A 25,606-nucleotide genomic window follows, 5' to 3' on the forward strand; every position below is an offset into this window, starting at 1 on the left:
TGGTCATAAAATCCTAGACTCCTCATTGTGGCACACTGATTTCAGGTATGAACAACTGTGGAATGAGTAGATTTATTTGTATACATAACAATATATGCATAATCTAAATGATTAAGTTTATTCGTATTTTCTTAAATTTAGTAACACTGTTTTGCTTTCTTCTTTTTTACGATGCCTTCTATTTATGGCAGTTAAATGGAGTTTTTTTATGTATGGCAATAAAGTGCTTAATTTTTTTATCTAAATAAGAGTCGATTTAAAGAAAAAATTAAATGATACAGGTATACGCATATATGACAAAAATTATTAAGAACTATTCAAATAAATCAGATTAGTCTTTAATGGAATAGGGATTGTTGACCAAGATGTGGCTTAGCCTGAGTGAAGTAAGCCAGGGGTCAGCCAGCGTGCTCCACAATCCCTGGACACTGTCTGCAAAAATGATACAGAAGGTGGATTTTCCCTAGGAGAGGATCAGACTTTTCCTCAAATTGTTAATCTGTGACCCAAACATGATCACGACCTTCACAAACTCCTACAGCTATTCAGCTTTTTGCTGATTCCAATGCTCACCAGGGAATCTTCAGATTCCTCATTTACTAATAATCCTTTTTTTTTTTTAAAGATTTTTATTTATTTGAGAGAGAGAGAATGAGAGAGAGCATGAGAGGGAAGAGGGTCAGAGGGAGAAGCAGACTCCCCGCCGAGCAGGGAGCCCGATGCGGGACTCGATCCCGGGACTCCGGGATCATGACCTGAGCCGAAGGCAGTCGCTTAACCAACTGAGCCACCCAGGAGCCCCTGAGACTTTCTTGATCAAGAGATTTTGTGAGATAATTTCTCTTTCGAGACTTCTAGTGTACAAGTGTCATTTTTCTTGGTTTTGCTGCTGATGTCAACCTCCGCCAGGAGTCGGCACAGTTCTTCAGGAGTTCTTCTGAGGCACTTTGACCGTGACCTGTAAGAGGGGTGTAGAGCAGCTGTTAAATCTTCCTGCTTCCCTGCAATCTGTGGGCACTTTCAGCTGGGGTGCTGCCGAGTACGAGCACAAGGGCTTCCTTTACTGGCCAATCCCAGGGACACAGCTAGGGCCCTGTTCTGCATGAGAACATTCTCTGCCTCCCCTTAATCCAGTCACTTTTTACTGTCACGGGGCAGAAGAGGGCGGGATTGCTATGGCATCTAGTAGGTAGCAGGAATGCTGCTCATGGAACGTCCCACGCTGTACAGGACAAACCCCACAACAAAGAATTACACAACCCCAAATGTCAATAGTCTGAGCTTGAGAGACCCTGACCTACACCCATATTTTCCTCCGAAAGAATCAAAGTAAGGGAAAAAATAACATGCTGAAGCTTACAGGTGAGTCAGTGTGTCAAGTGGTAAGATTCCAGACTCAGATGGATTTGGAGTTAAATCCCAGCTTTACCCCCTACTGGGCAAGGACTTCACCTCTGTGTGCCTCGCTTCCTCATCTGCAGGATGGGATAAAGACAGAATCTCCCTCCTGGGGTTGTTGTGAGCACCGACTGAGATAACCTGCATAAGGAAGTCTAGCAGATTCTGGCACAAAGTAAGCTCTCAGTAAAGATGAGTTCAAAAGAAGACATTTTCTCAGCAGTACCCCCTTTGCAAACTTGATTTCTTTTCTGAAAAATTTTTAATCCTATTTTTGTTAGGATTATCACTCAAGTTCCCCAAACTCAACAGCTTACACTTGGATTCCTGCACGAACCACCTCAACTCAAGCCTCCTCTTCAGGCTCTCCCTCCCACTGCCCTCCAGGCGATCCGGATACTGGGACTCCTGGGCCTCAGTCCTAGCACTGCCCCCCCCCCCACGCCTAAATAATCTCATCACTGTTTTGATGAACAGTTATAGGCCAGTGTCAGGTTCAAATCTGGGTCTTGCCTCTTGTATGGGACAATTTTATTTATTTTTTTAAAAAAGATTTTATTTATTTATTTGAGAGAGAGAGAGCGAGCACAAGAGCAGGGGCAGAGGGAGGGGGAGAAACAGACTCCCTGCTGAGCAGGGAGCCAGACGCAGGGCTCTATCCCAGGATCCTGGGACCATGACCCGAGCGGAAGGCAGAGGCTTAACCAACTGAGCCACCCAGGTGCCCCTGACACAATTTTAAATAAACAAGCAAACAGGTTTATTTTATTCCAACGAGCTTCTTGAGAACACAGGTTATGGCTTAACACTGAGTACTGAATGAAGACCACGTCCACCCTTCTCACCCTGCTCCCCCTGGCTGGTTTGCGTGCCCTGAGCCTTCTCTTCCCCAATCCTGGGAAAGCCCAACTCAGCCCATTACTCTTTTCTTTAAATATCACTAGTGAGTTTGTTGCCTGGTTAAACTGTAATTAGTGTCCATTGTAGAGAAAATTCTTTTCACTTTGGTGCCCTTCTTTCCTGTCTTTTCCATAGTTATAAATAAAGGTACCTGAGTATACATATGTATGTACAGCCTTTAAATTGGGTTTATACTGCATGTATTACTTTGTATCCTGTCTTTTCACTTTAAAGGATGATGATTTTCCATGTCAAATATCCTACAAAAAAATATTTTTAAAGATTTATTTATTTATTTATTTATTTATTTATTTATTTATTTGAGAGAGGGAAAGAGCAGGCCCATGTGGGGGGGGGCGGAGGCGCAGAGGGAGAGAGAGAATCCTCAAGCAGACTCTGCGCTGAGCATGCAGCCCAATAGTGGGGCTTGATCTCACAGCTCTGAGATCGTGACCTGAGCCAAAACCAAGAGTCAGATGCCCAACTGACTGCACCACCCCAGGCACCCCCTACAGAAATTTTTTTTTTTTAAAGATTTTATTTATTTATTTGAGAGAGAGAATGAGATAGAGAGAGCACGAGAGGGAAGAGGGTCAGAGGGAGAAGCAGACTCCCTGCTGAGCAGGGAGCCTGATGTGGGACTCGATCCCGAGACTTCAGGATCATGCCCTGAGCTGAAGCAGTTGCTTAACCAACTGAGCCACCCAGGCGCCCTACAGAAATATTTTTAATGGCTACTTAGTAAACCATGATTTGGGTGTTCCATAATTTATTGGGCATTTAGGTTACATTTGACTTTTTCATCTTTGAGAGATAATGCTGTGATGAATATTTATGGAGTAATACTTTCTTTGTATTTCTGATTTGTCCTCCAGGCTATATTCCTTCCTATCACTGACATTAGGATATTGGTATATTTGTGGCCCTTGGTCTCTAATGCCTCATGGCTTGATTCTTATTAGGAGCTTTTCCCCACTGCTTCGGCCCACTAGGAACTTTCCTTCTTCTCAAGTCTTACAGAACTTGGCGTATAACAAAGCCTAGCAAAAGACTGTGTAGGCACAGTGGTGGCCAGGTCCCAAGTCATTTCTCATGAGACAGAGCAGAGACTGGGTCCTCGCCCTTTTCTGTAGATTCTGTGGCTTAAAACAAGAAACTAGTAATAAGTACTGATGGGGCCCCATGCGAAGGAAAGCTGAGAAGGCGCCCATACTCACGGTTTTCACTTCGGTGTATGCCTGCAGCCCATACTCTCCTAGCTCCCGGCCACTCCCGGACATCTTGTAGCCACCGAATGGGGACTGGGCCCCAAACACATCATAGCAGTTGACCCTATAATATGAAACAAGATTCAGAAGTAACCTGTAGGAGATGTGTGTGTCATGCCCCTCCGGCCTCCTGAATGGCTCTAAAACATTACTGATAGGTCGGACCATAGTCATAACCTGCCACGCAGGGGCCAAAAGCAAACTACATGAAATAAAGCCATCAGTCATCGCCCCTCATGATGTGGTCACAGATGACTGCTAGTAACAGGGTGCACCCCATCATAGCTTCCCATGTTAATGAATCGTTTTTGCTAACTAGGTACTTTTTTTGCAGTTCTTAAAAATTATTAAATTTTTTAAAAAATTTATTTGAGAGAGCGAGAGCGCGAGAGCACAGAGGGAGAGTGAGAAGGAGAAGCAGACTCCCTGCTGAGCAGGGAGCCCGACGCGGGGCTCGATCCCAGGTCCCTGAGATCATGACCTGAGCCGAAGGCAGACGCTTAACCGACTGAGCCACCCAGGTGCCCCTAAAAATTATTAAATTTTAATTGAATTTAAAATTCACAACTTTCAGGTGCACAATTCAGTGGATGTAGCAGATTCACAGTGTGGTGCAATCATCACCTCCATCTAATTCCAGAACATTTCTATCACCCCATAAAGAACCCTGTACCCAATAAGCAGTTATTCCCCACTCCCCCCCACCTCTAGCCCCTGGAAGCCCCTAATCTACTTTCTGTCTTTATGGATTTGTCTATTCTGGACATTTTATATAAATGGAATCACACAGTATGTGGCCTTTTGTGTCTGGCTTCTTCCACTTGGTATCACATTTGTAAGGTTCATCTCTGTTTGTTGAATGCATCAGCACTTTCTTCCTTTTTATGGCTGAATGATATTCCATTGTGTGGAGAGACCACATTTTGTTGATCCATTCTTCAACTAATGGACATTTAGGTTGTCTCCACCTTTTGAATACTGTCAATAATCTGGTATGAACTTCAGGTACACTTTTTTGTGCAGATGTAGATTTTTATTTCTCTTGGAAATATATACCTAGGAGTAGAATTGCTGGGTCCTATGGTAATTCTACATTTAACTTGCTGAGGAGCTGCCAGACTGTTTCCCATGATGGCTGCAACATTTTACATTCCCACCAGCAATATGTGAGGGTTCAAATTTCTCCACATCCTCATCAACACTTGGTATTTTCTGTTTGTTTGTTTGTTTTTTAATTATAGCCATCCTAGTGTGTGTGAAGTAGGTGCTAAGCTCTGAAGACCATTATTACACAAGCTGTAGACCCTCAGCTCTGGTCTCCTGCTGTTGTTCACTTGGTAAGGAGCCCCCACCCCAGTAATCTGTTTGCCCAAGAACAAAGCTGCATGGGCATATGTGCTGGAGGGAAGTTTAATCGCCTAGAGGAGAAGGGATGGGAAATCTCTATTATACCACACCCTGACCCAAGAGGAACTAAGCCCAGCACCCCAAATTCTAGGGTGTGAGCACTAGATTCCAGAAGACCCTGGCTTGGGGATGCCTGCCTAGGCTGTGAGGGGTTGCCAGGAAGCTCTTACCACACAGTGCCAGCCTGGAGGGCTTGGGACAGATAATTGGCCTTGTCCAAGTCCTTGGTGAAGACAGCTGCAGCCAGCCCATAGTTGGAATTGTTGGCTCTCCCAATGACTTCCTCTATGGTCTTGAACTTCAGGATCTGCATCACTGGCCCAAAGATCTGGGGTAAGAGAGTGCACAGTTGGGAGGCTGTAGCAGACACAGAAACCACCTGCCATCCAGCTTTCACAGTGCAGAGCAGATCATTCCAGATCGAGCCCCCCAGACATACCCTAAGAGTTCCACAGGGAGACAAGAGCTCCCAAGTTCAATGAAACACAAAGGGAAGGAAGCTAATGGGGACCAATTACGTTCTATAGGCCACGTGCTTTACATAGCTGATCTTATTTCTGAACAGTCCTGCAAGGTAGGGGTTTCCGGCATGTTACACGTAGATTTAGTTTCAAAGAATTTACATCAGTTTTTTCAGCAAGGCACACACTAAAAGCTGAAGAAGTAACTGAATGAAACAGGGTCTCTGCTCTCAAGACATCAAGGTTTATTTGGTACTTTCCCTGTCTTATTCCTGGCATGAGCCATTTCTTCAAGGAACCCTGGTTCTTTTTAGTGGAGAATGAGATTCAAAAGCCAAGTCACAGGGGCCAGATGTGCGGATGCTGTCAGAGTGTGTCCACTCTCAGCCCTATCAAGGCACAGCCCTGAGGGGAATGCAGTGTTGGTGGTCCTGATGTAATCAGGGCATTAGAAGGAACCATTACAAGCTGTGTAATGAGTGCTGGGAGCCCACAGGAGCTCCTGGACCAATGAGGGGAAAGAAGGGGTGAGGCTTTGCAGAAGTGACAGCCAAGCTGTGATACTGGCCAAGCCAGAGCGCAGGTGGGGAGCAGGGAGGAGGGAAACAGAGTTCTAGGCATAAATACACCCAGCACCCATCCTCATGAAATCCCACTCTCCCCTAAAAGGAAGCAGGACTTCTTGAAAAAATGGCTGATCCCAGGACTGCCTGGGGAGTGTCGAGGCAGAGGCGGGAGAAGAGTGCCAGGACTCATCATGGTTGCAGCAGGACCGTGGGGTGGGGTATCATGTGCTGCGGGCACTGGCAAAGCAGGGGCACCCCCCACCCCTCTGGAAAAGTGATATTTGAGATTTCAAAAAAAGCATCAAAGTAGTCATGATGGGGAAAGAGGCAGAACTCTGTTGGACTTTCTTCCCCTGATTTTGCATTTTCATATTATTTTATTTTGAATTATACATGAATGGGAAATATTTTCTGTGTATAAGGCTGCTAAAGGACTAATCCACTGGGGAAGGGGAGCGCATGTGGACCCCGTGAGGGGAGGGAACACATCTTGCATACCTCTGGATCTCCAGGGTCTGTAGAGAGCCTGGCACATAGCAGGCATTCAGTAAGTATTTGTGAAATGAATGAATGAGTGAGCCAGAGCTGCTGTCCTGCATTCATAACGAGTGCTGAGAGGGAGAACATCAGGAACCTTGCCATGTGGGGAAGTCACAGCCCTTCGGTCTATCCAGTGTCCTGCTTATATGAAGATCATAAAAGGGCTGAGCAAAACCATTCCTTGACTCATGGCTCGCAGGGACCACAACACAAAGGGCCTGGAAACTGCACAAGGGAATTTGGAAGTTCTCCCCAACAGTGGGTAGCCATAAGGGGTGGAAGAGGGGAATGACCAGATCAGATAGAATTGTAAATAATTTGTCTTAGGCACAGAGCCAGGATTTGGCCCAAAGCCAAGGGTTTGGGTCATGGTATGAAGACGCCAAACTTAACTGTCCACTTCTCCTAAGAACATTCCCCAGAGTGCTGGCCCCATGCTAACCTCCTCCCTGGCGATAGTCATGCTGTCTTGCACATCTCCGAACACGGTGGGCTGGATGAAGTAGCCACGGTCAGCAGCCGCCCCTCCACCACACAGCAGCTTCGCCCCCTCCTCCTTCCCAGATTTGATATAACCGAGGATCTTCTTAAACTGAGTTTCATCCACCTGCAGGAAAAGAAGTCCCAAGTTTCTGAGATGCTAGAGCCAGACCTCTAGTCCTAGCTTTAGGCTTAGAACCACACAGGCAATGAACGAGATAACTGAGCAACCACTGAGGCTTAGAAATAAGCAGGGCTCAGAAAAGGAATTACAAAGGGCCAATAAACTAAGTAAAGGGTCAACCAACCTCATTAGCCTTCAAAGAAATGCATATCAAACCCATTGTTATTTTCCAACTATGAAGAACTAAGAATTCAAAGTAGTGAGAAAATAAATGTGCCTGCTTCGGCAGCACACACACTAAAATTGGAACCATACAGATATTAGCATGGCCCCTGCCCAAGGATGACACAGATTCGTGAAGCATTCTAGATAAATAAAATAAGAAAATACATTGATGGCAAGAGTATGTTACATACATTCTAATATTCATATGCTCTCAGAAGGACTAATACAATGTCATACGTCAGTTGTATCTTAATTTTAAAAAAAGGCCTATAAGCTGGTACAGCCCTTGTGGCAGGTACTTTATTAATATTGGTCAAAAAATGAAATACTCATACCCTTTGATCCAGGTATTTAACTTCTAGGAATTTATTCTACATGTCACAATGGGACCTAAACAAGGATATTCTGAGCTCTGGAACCTGGGGAGTGGACACCAGCAGCAGACACCCTCAGGAGGATGGAGCCTGTTGAGAGGCACCCATGGGTCCCAGAAGTGGGACTGGTGGGAGCTGGGAGCACCCCTGACCATGTGGACTCCTTTCTTCTTGAGGGGGTGGCTGGGGGAAGCCAGCATAGGACCCTGTGGAGAGAGAGTCCAGGATAGGCGGCATCTAAGAACAATGCTGGAGTAAGGCCCAGGACATGAGAGGAAACGGTGGGCAGAGACACTGTTTCTTCTTGTTGTAATTACTATTGACTGTTGTTTTGATTAAAATGAGTATGTGCTCATGGTAAGAAAAAAAAAAATATATATATATACACACACACATATACATATATATATTTTTTATTTTTATTTTTAAAGATTTTATTTATTTGACAGAGAGAAACAGCGAGAGAAGGAACACAAGCAGGGGGAGTGGGAGAGGGAGAAACAGGTTCCCTGCTGAGCAAGGAGCCCGATGCGGGGCTCGATCCTAGGACCCTGGGATCATGACCTGAGCCGAAGGCAGAAGCTTAATGACTGAGCCACCCAGGTGCCCCTATCTATTATTTTAAATCAAACATTTTAGAATAGCATAAAGTGAAGTAAAGTCCCTCTGCTACCCAGGCCATGGCCCTCTGCCCCACTCCCCAGAGATAAACACGGTTAACAGATATGTGTGTGTCCTTCTGGAAGATGCATTTTTATGGATGGCCAAGCTCCAGAAAGCACGCATTCCTTTCTACACAGATACTCCTAATATTTATTATGTGTATGAAATTTACAAACTGGTTTCCATTATTGATTTCCACTTCAAAGCTAGCCTGTGAGTTCAGGAAGGTGGTTATTACAGATGAGAGAAGAGTGGCTCAGAGAGGACATGTGGCTTCCCAGGAACACACAGCTGGCACATGGCAAAGCTGAGACTTGAAGCCAAGCCTGCCTGCCTCTGAGTCTGAGACCCCCCTCTGCTTCTCCATGCTGGCTCTGGACACCCAGACCCATCTGCAGCAGCCACGCTTACCTGCGGCCCCTGCTCAGTCTGGCTGTCAAAGGGGTTCCCGACCACACGAGACTTGGCCCGGGCAACACTCCTCTCCACAAACTCGGCGTACACATCTTCTTGCACAAAGGTCCGGGAGCCCGCACAGCAGCACTGGCCCTGGTTGAAGAACAGGGCGAAGTGGGCCTGCTCCACAGCCCAGTTCACTGGGGAGGCAGAAAGGCAGCCATGAGAAGAAACGGAGGATGAGCCTGGCCCCAGTGTCTGCTTACCCTCTTAACCACCAACAGTGCCGGCCAGGACAGACCTGGTCTCTCCCTTCTTGCGGTGTGGACACCCAGCAGACAGACACAAAGAGAGAGGAGGTCATGGCCCTCCGTGGTAACAGACATGAGGGTGGCGGCAGGACCCACCCAGCCAGCCCACAGCAGTCGGGAAAGGGCAAATCAGGGGGCGCCTTGGCAGGACCAGGAAAAGGGATATGAATATGAGGAGGAGGAGCGGTCTGCCCCGAGAGACAGCGTGCAGTATGGCTGGGCAGCTAAGTAGCACAGCCTGGCTGGGTGGTGGGGAGCAAAGAGGAGAGAAGCCAGGGAGAGACCAGGTCATACAGGCTGGAGGGCCATGCTGTGGACTCTGACCTTTGTCCTGAGGCCCGGGGGGCAGACACTGAGTCCAGAGGTTGCTGAAGCTCACAGAAGTGAGTGGAGCCACAGTATGGACAGCTAGTGGCTGCCTTCGTCCCACACCTCCTCCCCGCAAAAACCTTACTATCTGCATCTGACATGATGATATTGGGGCTCTTTCCCCCCAGCTCCAGGGTCACTCTCTTGAGGTTACTGCTCCCTGCAGCAACCTGGACTAGGCGGCCAACCTGTGGGGAAGGAGAAATACAGACAAGCTCTCAGGAGGAGGAAAGAACGAAATGCTCTTTTAGACACAGGACAGAGGACCCCACAACATGAGGGAGCAGCTGGATTACAAGAGAGCTGGAGAATTTCACCCAATCTAGCTATTCACTTACCACTGCTGCCCCAGCCCTCTGAGCTCCCAGGACGAGAGTGACCATAACCACATGAGCAACATGGCCTCTACATACCAGACACTGTGCCAAGTGCTTCGTGTTCGTTTAGTTCAATCCTTGCAATGATCTCAAAGATTGGCATGACTCTTTGCCTTGCTTTAGAAATGTGGGAGCTGCTGCTCAGAGTGGTCAAGTCACTTGCCCGAAGTCACACAGCTGGTGAATGTGGAATCAGAATTCACACGTGGGCAGCGTGAGTCCATCACCAGGTCAAATGACTATCCTGCCCCCTTCCCACAGTGTTGTGAGTGTGGTCCCCCAGCTCAGGGCACGCTCCGTGGGGGCAAGGGTGGGGTGCTCTTCACCTCTTTATTCCCAGAGCCTGGCACAAAGCCGCCTGGAACCTATCTGAACGAACACATCTGTCTCTGTCAGGAAACCATCCCCTCTGTGAGATTCTCAACATCACCTCGAGGCATTGATTTAGGCAGCAGCAAATCAAGGAAAGAGCTGGGACTGTGCTATCTTGGGCTCTGTTCCTGCCCTCCTGGAGCCGCCATCACGGCGCACAGACCGGACGCTAGACGGTATCTATCTCCGGGGGAACGGCTTGAAGAGTTACCGTAGTCAGTGTGCTTTCTCTGGGGCCATGTGAGGAAGCCTCCCAACAACTGAAGGAGAGGAAAAGGTTACTCTTCAGAAGGAATTCTGTCCCTGCTTTGAAGGAGATGATGTTGAAGGAATCACCAGACAGCTTACTTGTCCTTGTTCCTCCAGGGCCTGGCACATAGCAGCAGGATACTCCTCATTCATCGTTCATTCCCTCCCTGAGCACTTACTCTGAGCTAGACCTTTGCTGATCCCCCTCACTCCCTAATCTGTGAGGTGGGTGCACTTATCATCCCTATTCTACAAATGAGACAGAGGCTTTGGGAGCCTAAGTGACTTGCCCAGGATCACAGAGCTAGTAAGTGCCACTGAAACAGTAAGACTCCAGAGCACCTGATCTTCCCACTACACCATGCCCACTGTCTCTACTGCCTCCATATGGCCATCCTCATTTTAAAGACAACAAATGGAGCCCCGAAGATATCTGGTGAATCACCCCATGTCATAATAGCGAGGCTGGGATTTGAACTCATGTCTTTCTGAAGCCCATGCTCTATAACTGTCAGGGCACTGCTGGTCAAGGAGCCTGACACAGCCAAAGGGCTTTGACCCTGGGCAGGCGGTCAGCTCTAGACTTCTTTTTTTTTTTTAAGATTTTATTTATTTATTTTACAGAGAGAGTGAGAGAGCACAAGCAGAGGAGGAGCAGAAGGAGAGGGAGAAGCAGGCTCCTCGCCGAGCAAGGAGCCCGATGCGGGGCTCAATCCCAGGACCCTATCCCAGGACCCTGGGATCATGACCTGAGCCGAAGGCAAACACTTAACCGTCTGAGCCACCCAGGCGCCCCAGCTCTGGGCTTCTTGAGGTCTAGACGGTCTCAGCCTCTTTATTCCACGTGGGATGCTGGCCCCACAACAGCAGCCAGAGTGTCAAGCAACCCACAGATGGCTCCACCCGACAGCTACTGCCGGCACACGTGGGGCCCCTCACTCAAGCTCCTCAGAGGACCCTCCACACGGTACCCAGAGGCGAATCTTCAAAGCGTCATCCTTTGAGGACAGTGGGAACTTGGGCCAAATGTGCCACAAGCTTGAGGTCCTAGTGATGCCTTACCTCGGTGGAGCCTGTGAAGGCCACTTTGTCCACATCCTCATGGGAGGTGATGGCGGCCCCAGCTGTGGGGCCAAATCCAGGAATAATATTGACCACGCCAGGGGGAAAGCCAGCCTGTGGGCAAACAGCCAGGGACACTGGGCATCATTCTCCTGCTCCAAAGGGCTTGGGCAGAAGAACACACACCCCTCCCGGAGAGGCTAAAGCAGCCTGCCCGGTACCCAGACGAGCCAACACCAGTCTGTGGGGCACTGCTCAGGGATTCCAAATGGCACGGCAGAGAACCTACTTTTCGGGGTTCCCTGGGGCTGTTGTCCCTCCCCAGTGGCATTCTTCAAAGGGGTCTGGCAGTGAAGCTCAGTGTAGAAAACAGGTAAGGAGGGTCATTTCGGCTGGTCTGTGATGATGTACGGGGGGTGTAGGGGAGGTTCAGTCCCTGCTCTACAAACACCTGCCCCACTTTGGGGCCCCCGAAGCCCCTCCTAAGAACCCCCAAGGAGCCAGCCTGTACAAGGGCATTCAGAGGTCAAGACTGACACAAACCACACACCTCCTTAATCAGGTTGGCCACATAGAGGGCAGTCAGTGGAGTCTGCTCAGCTACCTTCATCACAACCACATTTCCGGTCGCCAGGGCTGGGCCGAGTTTCCAGGCTTGCATCAGGAGCGGGAAGTTCCACTGCAATAAACAACAGCTGCTTCTGTAATCGAGCTGGAGCTGCGCCCGCCCTGGGGAGGAGGGCCGCACTGACTTCTCCGGGCCCCTTGTGCTACTCCCACAACTTTGCTGTGAGTTGAAAACGGACGGACACGGCAGGTGGATGGGAGCAGGAGCGACTCAGGCTTCTTAGAGCTTTTCCCATACTAGGCTCCGTGCTATGTTGTTGCCTTGTATCACCCCTCCTGCCCTAAGACAGTGTTGTGTTCCCTTCTGCTTTGCAGATCAGGAAACCGAGTCTTACAGGGATCAATGATTTGCCCAAAGTCAGAGTCCACGCATGGCAGCACTGGATGGCTTTGTTAAAGTCTGTGTTCTCACCCACCACCCAGGCCGCCTTCCAACAGCAGCCCACAGACCCTCCCACCTGTGCAATCTCCCTGTCCCAGATCGCTGCATCTCAAGGCACTCCTAATAAGCCTTCATCTGTTTATTAGGAGCCTACCACTCACCGGAATGATCTGCCCGCACACCCCGACGGGTTCATGGCGGGTATAGCTGAAGAAGTCCCCATCGATGGGAATAGTTTTCCCGTGGTACTTATCAGCCCAGCCAGCGTAATAACTTAAAAAAAAAAAAAAAATCCAAGCTTAATCAATGACTGTCAGGGACCCCTGTACACCCTGGCAGAAAGACAAGACTCAAACAGGCCCCTTGTAAGGCCCAAACAAGCCCAGTTGCCCTTGCCCTTGGCTTAGTCCCAGAAAGACTTCCTAGGGTCACAGTTCCACTCTGGGCAACTAAACTCTAAGCCTCAGAATCACCTGGGATGCTTGTAAATAACACCACATTTCAGGAGCCCACTTCCAATTTACTCAATCTGGAGCTCAGAGGCTGATCCCCAGGAATTGGTATTTTTCATAAACATTCAGATTTATTAAACTGTGACTGTTGAAGCAGCCCAGCACCACAGATTAGCATTTGAGAACCATGGGTCGGATCTGGTGAGGAAGCGAAAACCTCTCTAACGGCCAGCACTTTCTGTATGCAGACCTCAAAGTAAGACTGAGGGAACAGTCACCAGAAACAAATCCTCAAATGGCCCAACCCCTCATAAAGCCTCCCATCTAGACACACAGGGGACAGAAACGCCCAGCACCTTAGACTGGGGGAGAAAAGAGCAGTGTGGGTTTCCAGCTTGTAATGGTGACATTTTCAGGGAAGCAGGAAAAATGAGAGAAGGGGAAAGATGGAAACGTGGGGTAAAAGGAAGAGTTCTGAAATGAGTGGGGTGGCAATGCGAGTCTGAGCCCCACACTGACCTGGCTTCGAACACGGGTCTGTGAACAGCTAGGGAGTTGCCAGTCTCTACAAGGGAAGGCAGCGCTGCTCCCTTCCTCCCAGGCTGTATGATGTGTGTTTTGCAGGCCCCAGAATGGTTACCTAATCAGCATAAAGGCATATTCCTAAAACTCAGGAGGGTATAGGACTAAGCCCAAGCTTCCCCAGGCTGCTCTCTCTAGGGTACCCTCACAGCGCATTCTAACCTTGGCACTACGGTCATATGAGGCTGGAAAATTCTTTGCTGTGCGGGTCATGCTGTGCACTGTAGGCTTTTTAGCAGCCTCCCTGGCCTCTATGCACTAGATACCAGTAGCACCCTTCCTCCCCCCCCTTCTGTGACAGCCAGAAGTGTCTCCAGACATTGCCAGCTGTCACCTGGGAGACGTGACTGACTACCCTGGTTGAGAACCCTTTATGTTGTCCAACCGCTACTTTTCTGGCAAGGCTTCTTCCCCTCCACCTCTGTCCACAGGGTCACAGGGGAGTACTCGTTATTTGCGCAATGATCCGTCCACCCAGACCACAGCTGGTCAGACTTGAGGCCAGCCAATCAGGGTGGCATCTGGCCCCTGAATCTGGCATTAAGACTTCGGCATTTGGCGCTAGGATAAGGGATTGCAGTGTAGTCAGTAGGATCCCGCATCCAGAAGCCAGCCCAGGTGTGGGCGGCCAGGCTCCAGCACACACACTGGCCCTGACAGCAGCTAGGGGTAACTGAGAGAAGAATGAGGCAGGAGCGCTAAGATGGGCCACAGCGAGGCTCGGCGGCCTTCTGGATCTGAGACCCCCAACTCTGCAGTGCCCAAGTCAGGCTGAGGCTTTGTTACCTGCAACCCCAAAGGCCCTAGCAAAGCTCTTATTCTTAATCCTGTATTTTTGGGGCATTAAGATGTTTGATTAATCCCAAAGCCAGCAAGAAGGAAATGATAAAGACTAGAGCAGAGAGAGGAAAACAATAGAGGAGATCAACAAAACCAAAAGTGGGTTCTCTGAAAACTCACCAGATTGACAAACCTTTCACTAGACTAAGAAAACAAGGCAGAGGACACAACTGAAAACCGAAATGAAAGCAGGGGCATTACCACCGACCTTACAGAGATAAAAAGGCTTATAAAGAGAATATATGAACACCTGTAGCCAGCAAATGAGATAACATACATGAAATGGACAAATTCCATCTAACACAGAAATTACCAAAACTGCCCTGAGAAGAAAGAAAAATGCCTATGAGTAAATTACAACTTTGATATTGAGGGATTTTCTCCTACGACGGAGTCTCATAGAACATGTTTCTACAACTCCTGTGATCCTGTTAAATTATTCTATTTCTGGGCGCCTGGGTGGCTCAGTTGTTAAGCGTCTGCCTTGGGCTCAGGTCATGGTCCCGTGGTCCTGGGATCGAGCCCCACGTTGGGCTCCCTGTTTCATGGGAAGCCTGCTTCTCCCTCTCCCACTCCCCCTGCTTGTGTTCCCTCTATCACTGTGTCTCTCTCTGTTGAATAAATAAAATCTTTAAAAAAAATTATTCTATTTCTGGCCCCCACAACACCTGCTCCCCTGGGGCATGGCCAGAACAAAGAGCCGGAAGCCTGAGCACATACCGGAAGCATTTGAGAACCATGTCCAGATCCACCAGGTAGGAGATGACATAGGGCTTGCCGTTATCCAGGGTCTCCAAGGCCTGAGAAAAGAGAACAGTCAGGACTGACATGCAGGCACAGGACTGAATCAAAGCAATCGGTGACGACCAACGCTGACGCTTAGCACAGACCAAGAAGGGCTGATGGGCTACTTTGTGCCACTGAATGCCATGGCATGTCTGGCCCATCGCCCCTCCCTCTTCCCAAGACAGGAGAGTGAGAAGTGGGGAGAGGAACGGTGCACCAACTTCACGTGCATGTGTTTTCCAGGTTCTGCTCTAAGCCAAATCCAGGGGCTGGGGGTAAGAGACAAACATGGGGGCTGAGAGAGCAAAGCGCCAGTGACTAATGACATGTAGCCTCAGTCACAAATGTTAAGAGTGCTAGAAAGGAGAAGCCAGGCTGCCCAGCCCAGTCTGAGAAACACCCTCTAGCCTAAACCTGAAGGATATGTAGGAGGTAACTAGGCAAGGGGGAAGGTACAAATGATGACAAAATGAAAAGCACCCCAAGCAGAGAGAAGAGCATGTGCAAAGGCCCTGATGACTCAAAGAAGCCGGGCAGTCAAGACGCTGAGGGAAGGCTGGTGAGCTGAGTGGTGTGTGTGAGGGCCATGGTCCAGCATTAGTTGGGAGACAGAGTCAGACCAGGCGGGGCCTTGTAGACAATGATGAGGGAACAGGACTTTACCCTAAGGATATACAGGATGCCATGGAAGGCTTCAGAGTGGAGCACCATGGTATAATTTGCCTTCTAGAAGGTTCACTCTGGCTGCTATTTGCAGATTGGACTGGGAAGAGGAGAGGGTATTGGCTCTTGGTTTCTTCTGCCTCTGGCAGCCAGTGAGAAGGCCCACCACACAGAGGGGCTCCGAGGGAGGTGTCCATCCCTGGGGGTCTCGGGGAAGGCTCCCCATTGTGGCTCCCCTTCCCAACCCGTCTCCTCTTTCTTAGGGGACAATGAGAGGCTCCTCTGGTTGGTACAGGGGCATACCCCAAAAATGTCCAGCCTATGCCTTTCTGACCAGTTACAGGTCAGCAATGCAGCCCCCTTTCCTGGCTGGCTGTGGGATGCTCTGAGCCTATTCACCACATGGGATGAGAGGGGAGGGGGCTGAGAACTCACTGCTAGGTAGGTCCGGTCCCGCTCAATCAGATCAGCCAGGCGGTTCAGCAGGCGGCCCCTGTCAGACGCATCCATGCGGCGCCAGGGTGAGCCCAGCTGGAAGGCGGCCCGGGCAGCCTTTACTGCCCTGTCCACGTCTTCCTGGAAAACACCCACCAAGGCAGCTCAGGCCTTCTCAGCACTAACTGCCTCCAGTTACCACCCACCCCGCTGCCAAACACCCCCATGGGACTTCAGTCAACGCCTGTGTGGAAACTTGCCCCAAACAGCCCTTCCCCACCATGAAGGCCCTGCCTGTGGAGCTTCAGATTCTCCTTGCCCTCCTTTCACGGAGGGAGTGAGGATCCTGACTGTTAACGTTTCTTTATTTTCATTTCAGAATCCCCCAAAGAGTTTTGGAGGGAAACATTCAGGGCTCTGTGCTTAGAATTTAACCATTTTCCCCCTCTTCCTAAGAAAGCAAGCCCAGAGAACTTAAGCATTCCTTCTAAGATGACTGGCAGTCTCCACAAAATGCAGGTTTAACCAGCTTCCCTCTCCTTGGAGAAGCAGTAAAATCAACACAGCTAGCAGTTTTCGTACAGGGAGAGGTGCGGCAGGAGGCTGGAAGCGTGGTTTTCATGGATATTAGACATATTTACCATCAGACTACCCTATAAGCCAGAAAAGTACTATATTCACATTTGCTTTTAGCAGAGGGAGCAGGGCTTTATACATGAATATAGAAAACTGTCTTAAAGCAGAGGGCAAGAGGCATTCTTAAAATATTTTCAATGCCTTTTCTTTTTTTAAGATTTATTTATTTTTTAAAAGATTTTATTTATTTATTTGACAGAGAGAGAGAGAGACACACACAGCAAGAGAGGGAACACAAGCAGGGGGAGTGGAGGAGGGAGAAGTAGGCTTCCTGCCGAGCAGGGAGCCCGATGCGGGGCTCGATCCCAGGACTCCGGGATCATGACCTGAGCTGGAGGCAGACGCTTAACGACTGAGCCATCCAGACGCCCCTCTTTTTTTTTTACGATTTATTTATTTTAGAGAGAGAGTGAGCATGAGTGGGGGAGGGGTAGAGGGAGAAAGAGAGAATCCCCCACTGAGTGCGGGAGCCCGAGGTGGTGCTCAGTCAGTCTCACAACCCTGAGATCATGACCTGAGCCGAAACCAAGAGTCAGGCGCTCAACCGACTGAGCCATCCAGGCACCTCTCAAGGCCTTTTCTTTAAAAAGAGAGAGAGAGAGAGAGAGAGAGAAGATAGTAGGAAGGGAAAATGAAGGGGGGGAAATTGGAGGGGGAAATGAACCATGAGAGACAATGGACTCTGAGAAACAAACTGAGGGTTCTCGGGAGGGGGGTGGGGGGATGGGTTAGCCTGGTGGTGGGTATTAAAGAGGGCACGTTCTGCGTGGAGCACTGGGTGTTATGCACAAACAATGAATCATGGAACACTACCTCAAAAACTAATGATGTGGGGCGCCTGGGTGGCTCAGTTGGTTAAGCGACTGCCTTCGGCTCAGGTCATGATCCTGGAGTCCTAGGATCGAGTCCCACATCGGGCTCCCTGCTCAGCAGGGAGTCTGCTTCTCCCTCTGACCCTCTTCCCTCTCGTGCTCTCTATCTCTCATTCTCTCTCTCTCAAATAAATAAATTAAAAAAAAATCTTTAAAAAAAAACTAATGATGTAATGTATGGTGATTAACATAACATAATAAAATAAAATTTAAAAAATAAAAAAATGCTCCATGATTTGAAAAAAAAATTTTTTTACTAAAAGTCTAATTTTTAGTTGTAAAATTATTATTACTATTTTTATTGCAAGTATGTATAATTCCAACATAATGTAAATACACCACCAACACCAGACTAGATCTCAGAAGACCCAAATTCTAGTCCACGAGATTCCTCCATCTAGATGTACGCCTCCCTTCTCTGACCTTCAACTTCTAGGTCTAGAAAAGAGATTGGATTAGATGTTCCCAAATTTAGTTCCAAGTCTACAATTCCACCGCTGTGTGAATCACTGAACCCGGGTATAATCTAGCACCTTTGTCGGAAGGAAGAGTTTCTGTTGATTCATTTACTCAAAAGATATTCATTGGCATTTTTGAGTTATGAAAATAATACACACCTGGTAAAGTTTCAACCACATAAAAACATAATAAAGTACCCAATGAAACCACCCTTGCCTGCTCCTGCCCTGAGGTAGGTCACCAGTTCTCACCTTGTCTCCTTCGGCTACCTGACAGATGACTTCTCCGGTGGATGGATTGATGGTGGGGAATGTTTTCTTGCTGACAGCATCATGCCACTCATTGTTTATGAAGATCTATGAGAAGGAAGAAAGTTCTCAACCCAACACTGACAACCAGCGATGTGGGAGGAAAAAAATCAGAACACATATGAATTAGCCTCAGAGTGATGTGGTGTGAAGTTTCAAGCCCCAGCCCTGGAGACAACCAGGTTGGAATGCCCCCTCTGCCAAGCGACCTTGGGTAAGTCATTTGCCCTTGGTTTCTTTGATCTGAGAAATGAAGAGAATGTGTCTACCATAGCAGTTGTCCATACTGTTGTGCAACATGTCAAAACTCGGTGGCTTAAATGATCCATCATCCTCTCATAATTGTGTCCACTGATGGGACTTGGCTGCACAGGGCTTGGCTGGGCTGACTCATGGGATTGCAGAGCAAGGGTGCATGGGGCTGGATGTGCACGAGGGGTTCTGCACCACATATATGTCTGCTTGGGCCTCCTGATTGTATGGCAGACTCAGGCTCGTCAGCCTTCTCCCATGACAGCTGGCTTCCCCAGACAGTGTGCCGAGACCCACACAGAAGCTGAAAGGCTTCCTAAGATCCAGCTTCTGAAGTCACACGGCCTCATTTCTGCCACCAAACTCCACTGGTTGGTGTGAGTCACAGGCCCAGTCCAGATCTCAGGGAGGGGAGAGAGCCTCCGCTACTCCTTGGGAGGAGCAGCAAAGAATTTGCAACCATCTCTACTCTACTCTAGCACACTACTGCACAGGTTTGTCGTGAGAACGGGATCAGATTATTCTTTGACCATTCAGTAAACATGTAGTGAACACCTGTGATGGGCCAGGCACTGTTCTAAGGCTGAGGACACAGCAGCAACCCAACCCAATAAAGACCTTTCTCGCTCATGGAGCTGGTGTTCTGGTGTAGAGAAGCAAGTAGAGAAGCAATACACAAGGCAACCTCAGATTGCAGTGGTAGGTACAAAGGAGGAAAACAGGACCCACAAAGAGTACTAAAGTGGGGGAAGACAGAGAACTTTAGATGGGATGGTCGGGAGGGTCTTTCTGATAAGCAGATATTTCACTCGAGCCCTGACTGATGAAAAGGAGCCAGCCACAGGAAGAGCAGGAGGATAAGCACTCCAGGCAGCAGGAAGAGCAAGTGCAAAGGCCCTGGGGGTAGGAATAAGCCTGGTGCATTTGAGAAAAAACAAAAGTGACCAGAGTTAACTGGCAAACCAAGAATGAAGTGCTAGGACATGGGATCAGAGAGCAGGGTAGGTCCTGTGAAGAAGCCCTCAGTTCAGCTCCTGGCAGCAATCATTGCTAATGCCATTGTGAGGATTAACAGCAACCATGTCTGGAGAGAGACCGTTCGCTGGTTTAATGAAGCCAATGTCAGGGGAGGATGGAAGCCTCTTCGCTCACTCAGAGAAAAGGTCCTTATCTAAAGCTGCCTAATCAAGTGCCAAAATTCACTCTCTGCTTCTAAGAGCCAGGCAATGGCCTCAAGGGAGACCAGGGAAAACTCTCCCAGCAAGCTGTTTCCCTTCCGGATGGGGAAGCTGGTGTGAGGGTCGGGGACACTTGGTCACTTCGCCAGGGCTGAGCAAAGGTCACAGTCAGGGTGAACATCAGTTCAAGGCCACTCTGCCTTCCTTCCTCAAGGGCTCTCCTTGGCCCTAGCATCCCAACATGGCCTGGCTCTGGCTCAGGACCCTGGAGGGTCATCTCTAGTTACTCTGGGCCAGAGTCTAGAACCACAAACAAGACCAAGCCACCAAGCAAAGCCGGGAGTTTGGCCAGGGCCAAAGATCTGGGGGCCAGCAGGGCCCAGGGAGGGCTGGCCTGGCTCTGTGGTCAAGAGCAGGGTCCGGACGAGCACCCGGATCAATCCAGGGCTCCTGTGATCCTAGTTGTGTCACATGGGGCACGGGACTTCACCTCACTCTGTAGTGAGAACCACCGCAGTACCCAGATGGCACGTGAGGACTCCAGGTGTATGCGCCGAGCTTCGCGGGGAGTAAGTGTGCAATGCTGTGGCGGTTCTCGTGGGACCAGGTGGCACAGGAAGGAGCTGGTTAGGAAAGGGTCTACCAGGGGTCACTTTCCCAGGCTCAAATCTGGTATTTTGGCACAATCCCCACCCCACCATCAGGGCGGAATCCACAGCTATACACCTCAGTAAAAGTTTAGCAGGAGCACGTAGGTAAATATCAGCCAGTCTTTGGAAGTATGTTTGTGTGGATTCACATTAGCTGGCTGTTCATTTATCTTGAGAGAAACAGACACCTTTGTTGCTGAGAAGCAGGCAATCAGTAGTTTCCAGTGGGGGGATAGGGTGTGGCAGAAAGAGGTCTGGCTCGAAGCCCAGGGGCCCTGAGTTCCAGTGGGCCAAGCCCTGTGCACGTGCTGAGAATTGGCTTCCCCCTCCTGGTGAACTCCAAGGCCTGTGCTCTTTAGCTGCTTCTCCTCCAGGTCCAGACTCCAGTCAGAGCCCAGGTGTGCCTTCAAGGAGGTCAGATTGTTTCCTAATCTCCATCTTCATGGTTTACATACTGCCCAACTGCAGGTCTGATTTTGAGGTTTTATTCTGGGTAGTGTAAAAAGTAACCACCTCTAAGCCACACAGACCTGGGTTTGAATCTTGCCTCTGCCCCTCACTGGCTGGGGCCTTGGGCCAATCCCTCCACTTCCAGATGCTTCATCAATCCCTCAGGAGAATCTGTCTGGGGCTGATGTGAGGATTAAATGTAACAGGGGTATAAAGCTCCTGAGCCAGGACTCTGCACACAGTGGCTCTTACCACAGCAGTCACTATGACAAAGCTCTGGATCCTGTGGCTCTCTCAAGTCAAAGATTTTTAGGAACAAAAGTCAGGCAGATCCGTATACCTTTGCCTGTGTTATTCCCTGTACCACCGCACACTAAATTAGTTTGTCCCGAAAAAGTTTTCATTGTTATTTTGCAAAGATCAGGAAGTAAGAAGCAGAGAGGTAGGCCAGTCAGCCGAACCCCCAGTCCTCACCCCTTCCTCCCTGGGCAGGGCCCACGCTGTTTCCCTGATCTTAAGACTAGGACCGCTCCCTGGCACCTATTTGCCTTTCAAAGCCCTGAACTTGCTGGGTCACTCTCCATCGTTGAATTTTCAATAATCCATCCTTCTTTCTCGCTGATAAAATAAGCCTGAATTTGCCAAGCAGGAACCTAGACTCTTCCTTCTGTTTCTAGTTCCCATTTCCCTCCTCCTAGAGCCAGCCTTCAGGGGTCTTCCTGACCCGCCCTCGCTCAGGGATGGGGAGCAGGCTAGCAGTTGTTTTCTTCCTGAGCCCCGGCCAAAGTTCTGCTTCGAGCGAGGAGAGTTTCACCACATTCACTTAAGTAAACACAAGGGCCAATATCAGGCCAAATGTTTCATAACCTCCCGGCCCGAAACCCAAAGCTTGACTTCCGTAACAGGCTTAACTCGGTCGCCCTGGTGGGTGTTCTCCCCACTCACACTTCTTCATATCCCAGTGACATCAGGAGCTTCACGCTCTGAATCTGGGGACTGCTGGCAAAATTCCTAGAGCTTTTCCATCAGCGTGCTGTGTTTTCTCCATATTTTAATATGTCTCCCTTCGTTTTGCACAAGTTGGACTCACTCATCCATGCAGTCCCTCAGTTTTAACGGAGTGCCATGGCCATGCTGGGCACTGAGTGAGAAAGCAAAGTCCTGGCTCCTTGAGCTTAAGTCCTGAGGAGGAGAGACGCAATCAGTAAGTAGACCAACAAAGCGAGAAGCAGAAACAAACCGGCAACAATGAGGAACAGGCCAGGGAGTCAAATGGCAACTGAGGGGGGACCTAAAGGAAGAGCTTGGGGACAGGAGGAAACCAAAGGGCCCGGTGGCTGCAGAGTAAGGGTGAGGGATAGGAGAAGGGGGCTCTGGATCCCGCGCCTGCTGTGTGCGGGGGTACAGAGGGAATGGGACAGAGGCGGGAGCGTCTGCTCTGAGCAGGGATCGACTTTCTAATTTCTTCACTTGCTTTTCTCAGTAACAGTTTTTCTTGGACATTATTCCACAAGCAGATCGCCCCATTATTTTAAGCAACACAGCAGTCCTCAATATGAACAGACCACAGTTTATGTAAGCATTTCCTACATGTGCACTTTTAGGATGGATTTCACTGTTCCTGACAGCACTGCTGCAGCAAACAGCCTTGGATGCGCATCTCTGTGAACTTGGGACAGATAACCGTGTATAAATACCAGAAAACTGCTGAGTTAGAGGCTAACGTGATCCTTGGGCTGCCTCCAGAAACCTGGGTGGTGTGGTGGGTGCCTAGAAGCTGCGGACCCCAGGGAGGAGGCCTAACCAAGGCGAGGACAGAGCAACATTCCAGTGCCACCCCCACCCCAAGGCACTGGACAGTCATCATCTGTGCAAGGTCTTCAAAAACAGGTTCAGTGGTGTTCAGTAGCTCCGATTTAGCAGACGGGATGCATTCTAGAAAGATTTTAATTCAAGCTTTGATGCATGAAAGAATTGGGGATTTGTGGGGCCCTGCGTAGCTCAGTTGGTCAAGCCTCTGCCTTAGGCTCAGTCATGATCCCAGGTCCTTGGGATCGAGCCCCACCTTCGGGCTCTCTGCTCAGCGGGGAGCCTGCTTCACCCTCACTCTCTGCTCCTCCCCCCTGCTCGTGTTCTGTCTCTCTCATGCTCTCTCCATCTCAAATAAATAAATAAAATCTTCGAAAAAAGGGGGGGCGCCTGGGTGGCTCAGTCGTTAAGCGTCTGCCTTCGGCTCAGGTCATGATCCCGGGGTCCTGGGATCGAGCCCCTCATTGGGCTCCCTGCTCTGCGGGAAGCCTGCTGCTCCCTCTCCCACTCCCCCTGCTTGTGTTCCCTCTCTCGTTGTGTCTCTGTCAAATAAATAAATAAAATCTTAAAAAAAAAAAAAAAGAATTGGGGATTTGTTACCTAGGAAATCTACATCCCTAGAATATGTTACTTTCCCCAAGGGTGAGGGAGCAAATGGGGCGGTTTTCTGTCTTGGGGAGATTCTTGCTGGCATTTGCTTTTTCTTTTTTTTTTTTTTTAATGTTTTTTTTTTTATTTATTTATTCATGAGAGTCAGAGAGAGAGAGAGGCAGAGGCAGAGGGAGAAGTTTTACAGTGCTCTGTATTTTTTCAGTGAGCAACTGTTACTTTTATGATCTCAAAAAATGTGATAAAGGAAAGAAGCTGCAGGAGACTGCACTCCTCTCCAACTCACATGCCCAGACTAAGTCTGGAGAGCAGGACTCACGCTATCTACAAGACACTTACGTTTGGATGCCATTTCCTCACTTCCATGTGACCACAAAGGAGGAAGACCTTAATTAGATCTTGTGTCCACAAAGACTTGGGGTGCTGACACCTTTCCCTTAAGGATATTTCTGTGTGATTTTTCTGATGTTCAAGTCTTCCAAACATGAACTCATTAAGCAGCCTACCAAAAGAACAACAGCGACTGCATTTGGGGCTTGTGTTACCCAAAGGAAATTTTATCTTTTGTTTTTATTCCCTCGCAAATGACCATTTGTAACTCCTTACAATCACACAGATGTGCCTTTACCCACCACCTGTGTGCACATTTGCAGCCCAGCTCTGGGCCAGACAAGCAGGTCCACTGTTGAAAGTAGTCGGCCAGGGATCAGCTCTATGGCATCCTAAAAATCAGCAATTACCCCTCTATTCCAACCCTGAGTTGCATCAATAGTAGCACAGAATGTTCTGGTTAGAGGCTTTCTCTTGGGAGTCTAGATGTGAACCCCAACTTTGCCACTGGCTTCAATCTTTGGACAACTCACGAAACCTCTCTGTAACTCAGGCTGTTCATCTATAATAATGGAGATGATCACAGTGCCCACCTCACTGGTCTGTTGTAAGGATGAAACAACAAAACAGAATGGTGCCAGGTGCACAGAGAATAGCTGTTATTGCTGTAAGTGCTCACCAAGTGTACCAGGCCCGGTGCTGACCCACTCACCCACTTCCTACTTTACAGAAGAAGAAATTGGAAGCTCACAGAAGGGCAATTTGTTGCACATACAAAACGAACTCTTTTCACAACGATTTCCTTCTCTGTGAATTCCAGCACCTTACCCAAACTCAAAGATCAAAAGAGAGACTATTCCAAAGTCCTGCTTGAGCAAGAAATTGGCCTCTGAGAATCGGTGTGATCCTGGAAAGCCCCTCCTTGGTTTGCTGGAAGAAAACCTGATCCTTGGAGGGCGCGGACACCATTTGCGGATGGCGCCCCGGAGGCGAAGGTCCCGCACCGTTTCCCCATTCCCAGCAGCGGACCCTGGGCGCTCCCGGCCGAGGGACCTTGGCTTTTTCCTTAGCGAATGGGTGAACTTCAGCTGAGAAGGCCCCCTCCTTTTCTTGTTTTTCCTTTTGGACTTACTTGGACGTGGGCAAGAGTGAAGGGATAAGAAATGACCAAGGAAAAGACAGAAAAGGTCCCGCTAAGCCGGACTCGGATGGAAATGTCGTCTGGGTGGGTGATGGTGAAAGCCCTCTGCAGACACTGCGGCGACTAAGAGGCCGAGGGGCGGAGAATGGAACCCCGAGAGTTGGCGCAGGAAAACGGACGGCGGCCGGACGAGAACAAATAAGCGGCCCAAGTCACAGCTGGAGAATGGAACAGGGGTTGTCAGAGGCAGTGAAGGGGCCAAAATGCTCGCGGGAAGAAAGGGAAGGTGTGCGTAAAGCCCAAAGGCAGCAAACCTCTGGAACCCAAAGAGACCCAGGGCCTTCCCACCCGGCGGGCTCCTTATCCCCGAGAGAACAAAGCCCCGGGGCCGGCGGCCTCACCTGGTTGTAGAAGACTTCAGGCTGCTGGTTGGGGGCCGGCACCGCCTGGGTGGTGGCGGCCGACAGGAGACGGCGGCCCAGGCGGGGCCCGAGGCCAGCGGCGGCAAGCGCAGCGGCGCGCAACATGTTGCAGAGGGCGCGGGCGTGCAGGACGGTGTGTGCCCGGCGGCGGGCTGGCGCTGCTGGGGCGGTGGGGGGTGGA

At 49.4% G+C, this 25,606-nt stretch overlaps 1 protein-coding gene and 1 non-coding gene across 2 annotated transcripts; one reads left to right on the forward strand and one right to left on the reverse strand.

Moving 5' to 3' along the window:
* Nucleotides 1-299: 299 nt before the first annotated feature.
* ALDH2 (aldehyde dehydrogenase 2 family member) lies at nucleotides 300-25,600 on the reverse strand. The gene is made up of 13 exons (XM_025889634.2): nucleotides 25,405-25,600; nucleotides 18,528-18,632; nucleotides 16,310-16,450; nucleotides 15,146-15,225; nucleotides 12,713-12,824; nucleotides 12,093-12,221; nucleotides 11,543-11,656; nucleotides 9,568-9,670; nucleotides 8,818-9,002; nucleotides 6,983-7,147; nucleotides 5,144-5,301; nucleotides 3,516-3,630; nucleotides 300-958 (listed from the first exon to the last, which is right to left on the reverse strand). The coding sequence occupies exons 1-13, from the start codon at nucleotides 25,528-25,530 to the stop codon at nucleotides 926-928; spliced, it is 1,566 nt and encodes a 521-aa protein (XP_025745419.1). The 5' UTR covers nucleotides 25,531-25,600; the 3' UTR covers nucleotides 300-925.
* Nucleotides 7,418-7,519, forward strand: LOC112837517 (U6 spliceosomal RNA). The gene has a single exon (XR_003211760.1). It is a non-coding gene; the product is annotated as a U6 spliceosomal RNA (small nuclear RNA).
* Nucleotides 25,601-25,606: the final 6 nt, after the last annotated feature.

Source organism: Callorhinus ursinus, unplaced genomic scaffold, assembly GCF_003265705.2.
Source record: "Callorhinus ursinus isolate GAN/ISIS: 27379988/994484 unplaced genomic scaffold, GSC_fseal_2.0 scaffold41, whole genome shotgun sequence".
NCBI lineage: Eukaryota > Metazoa > Chordata > Mammalia > Carnivora > Otariidae > Callorhinus > Callorhinus ursinus.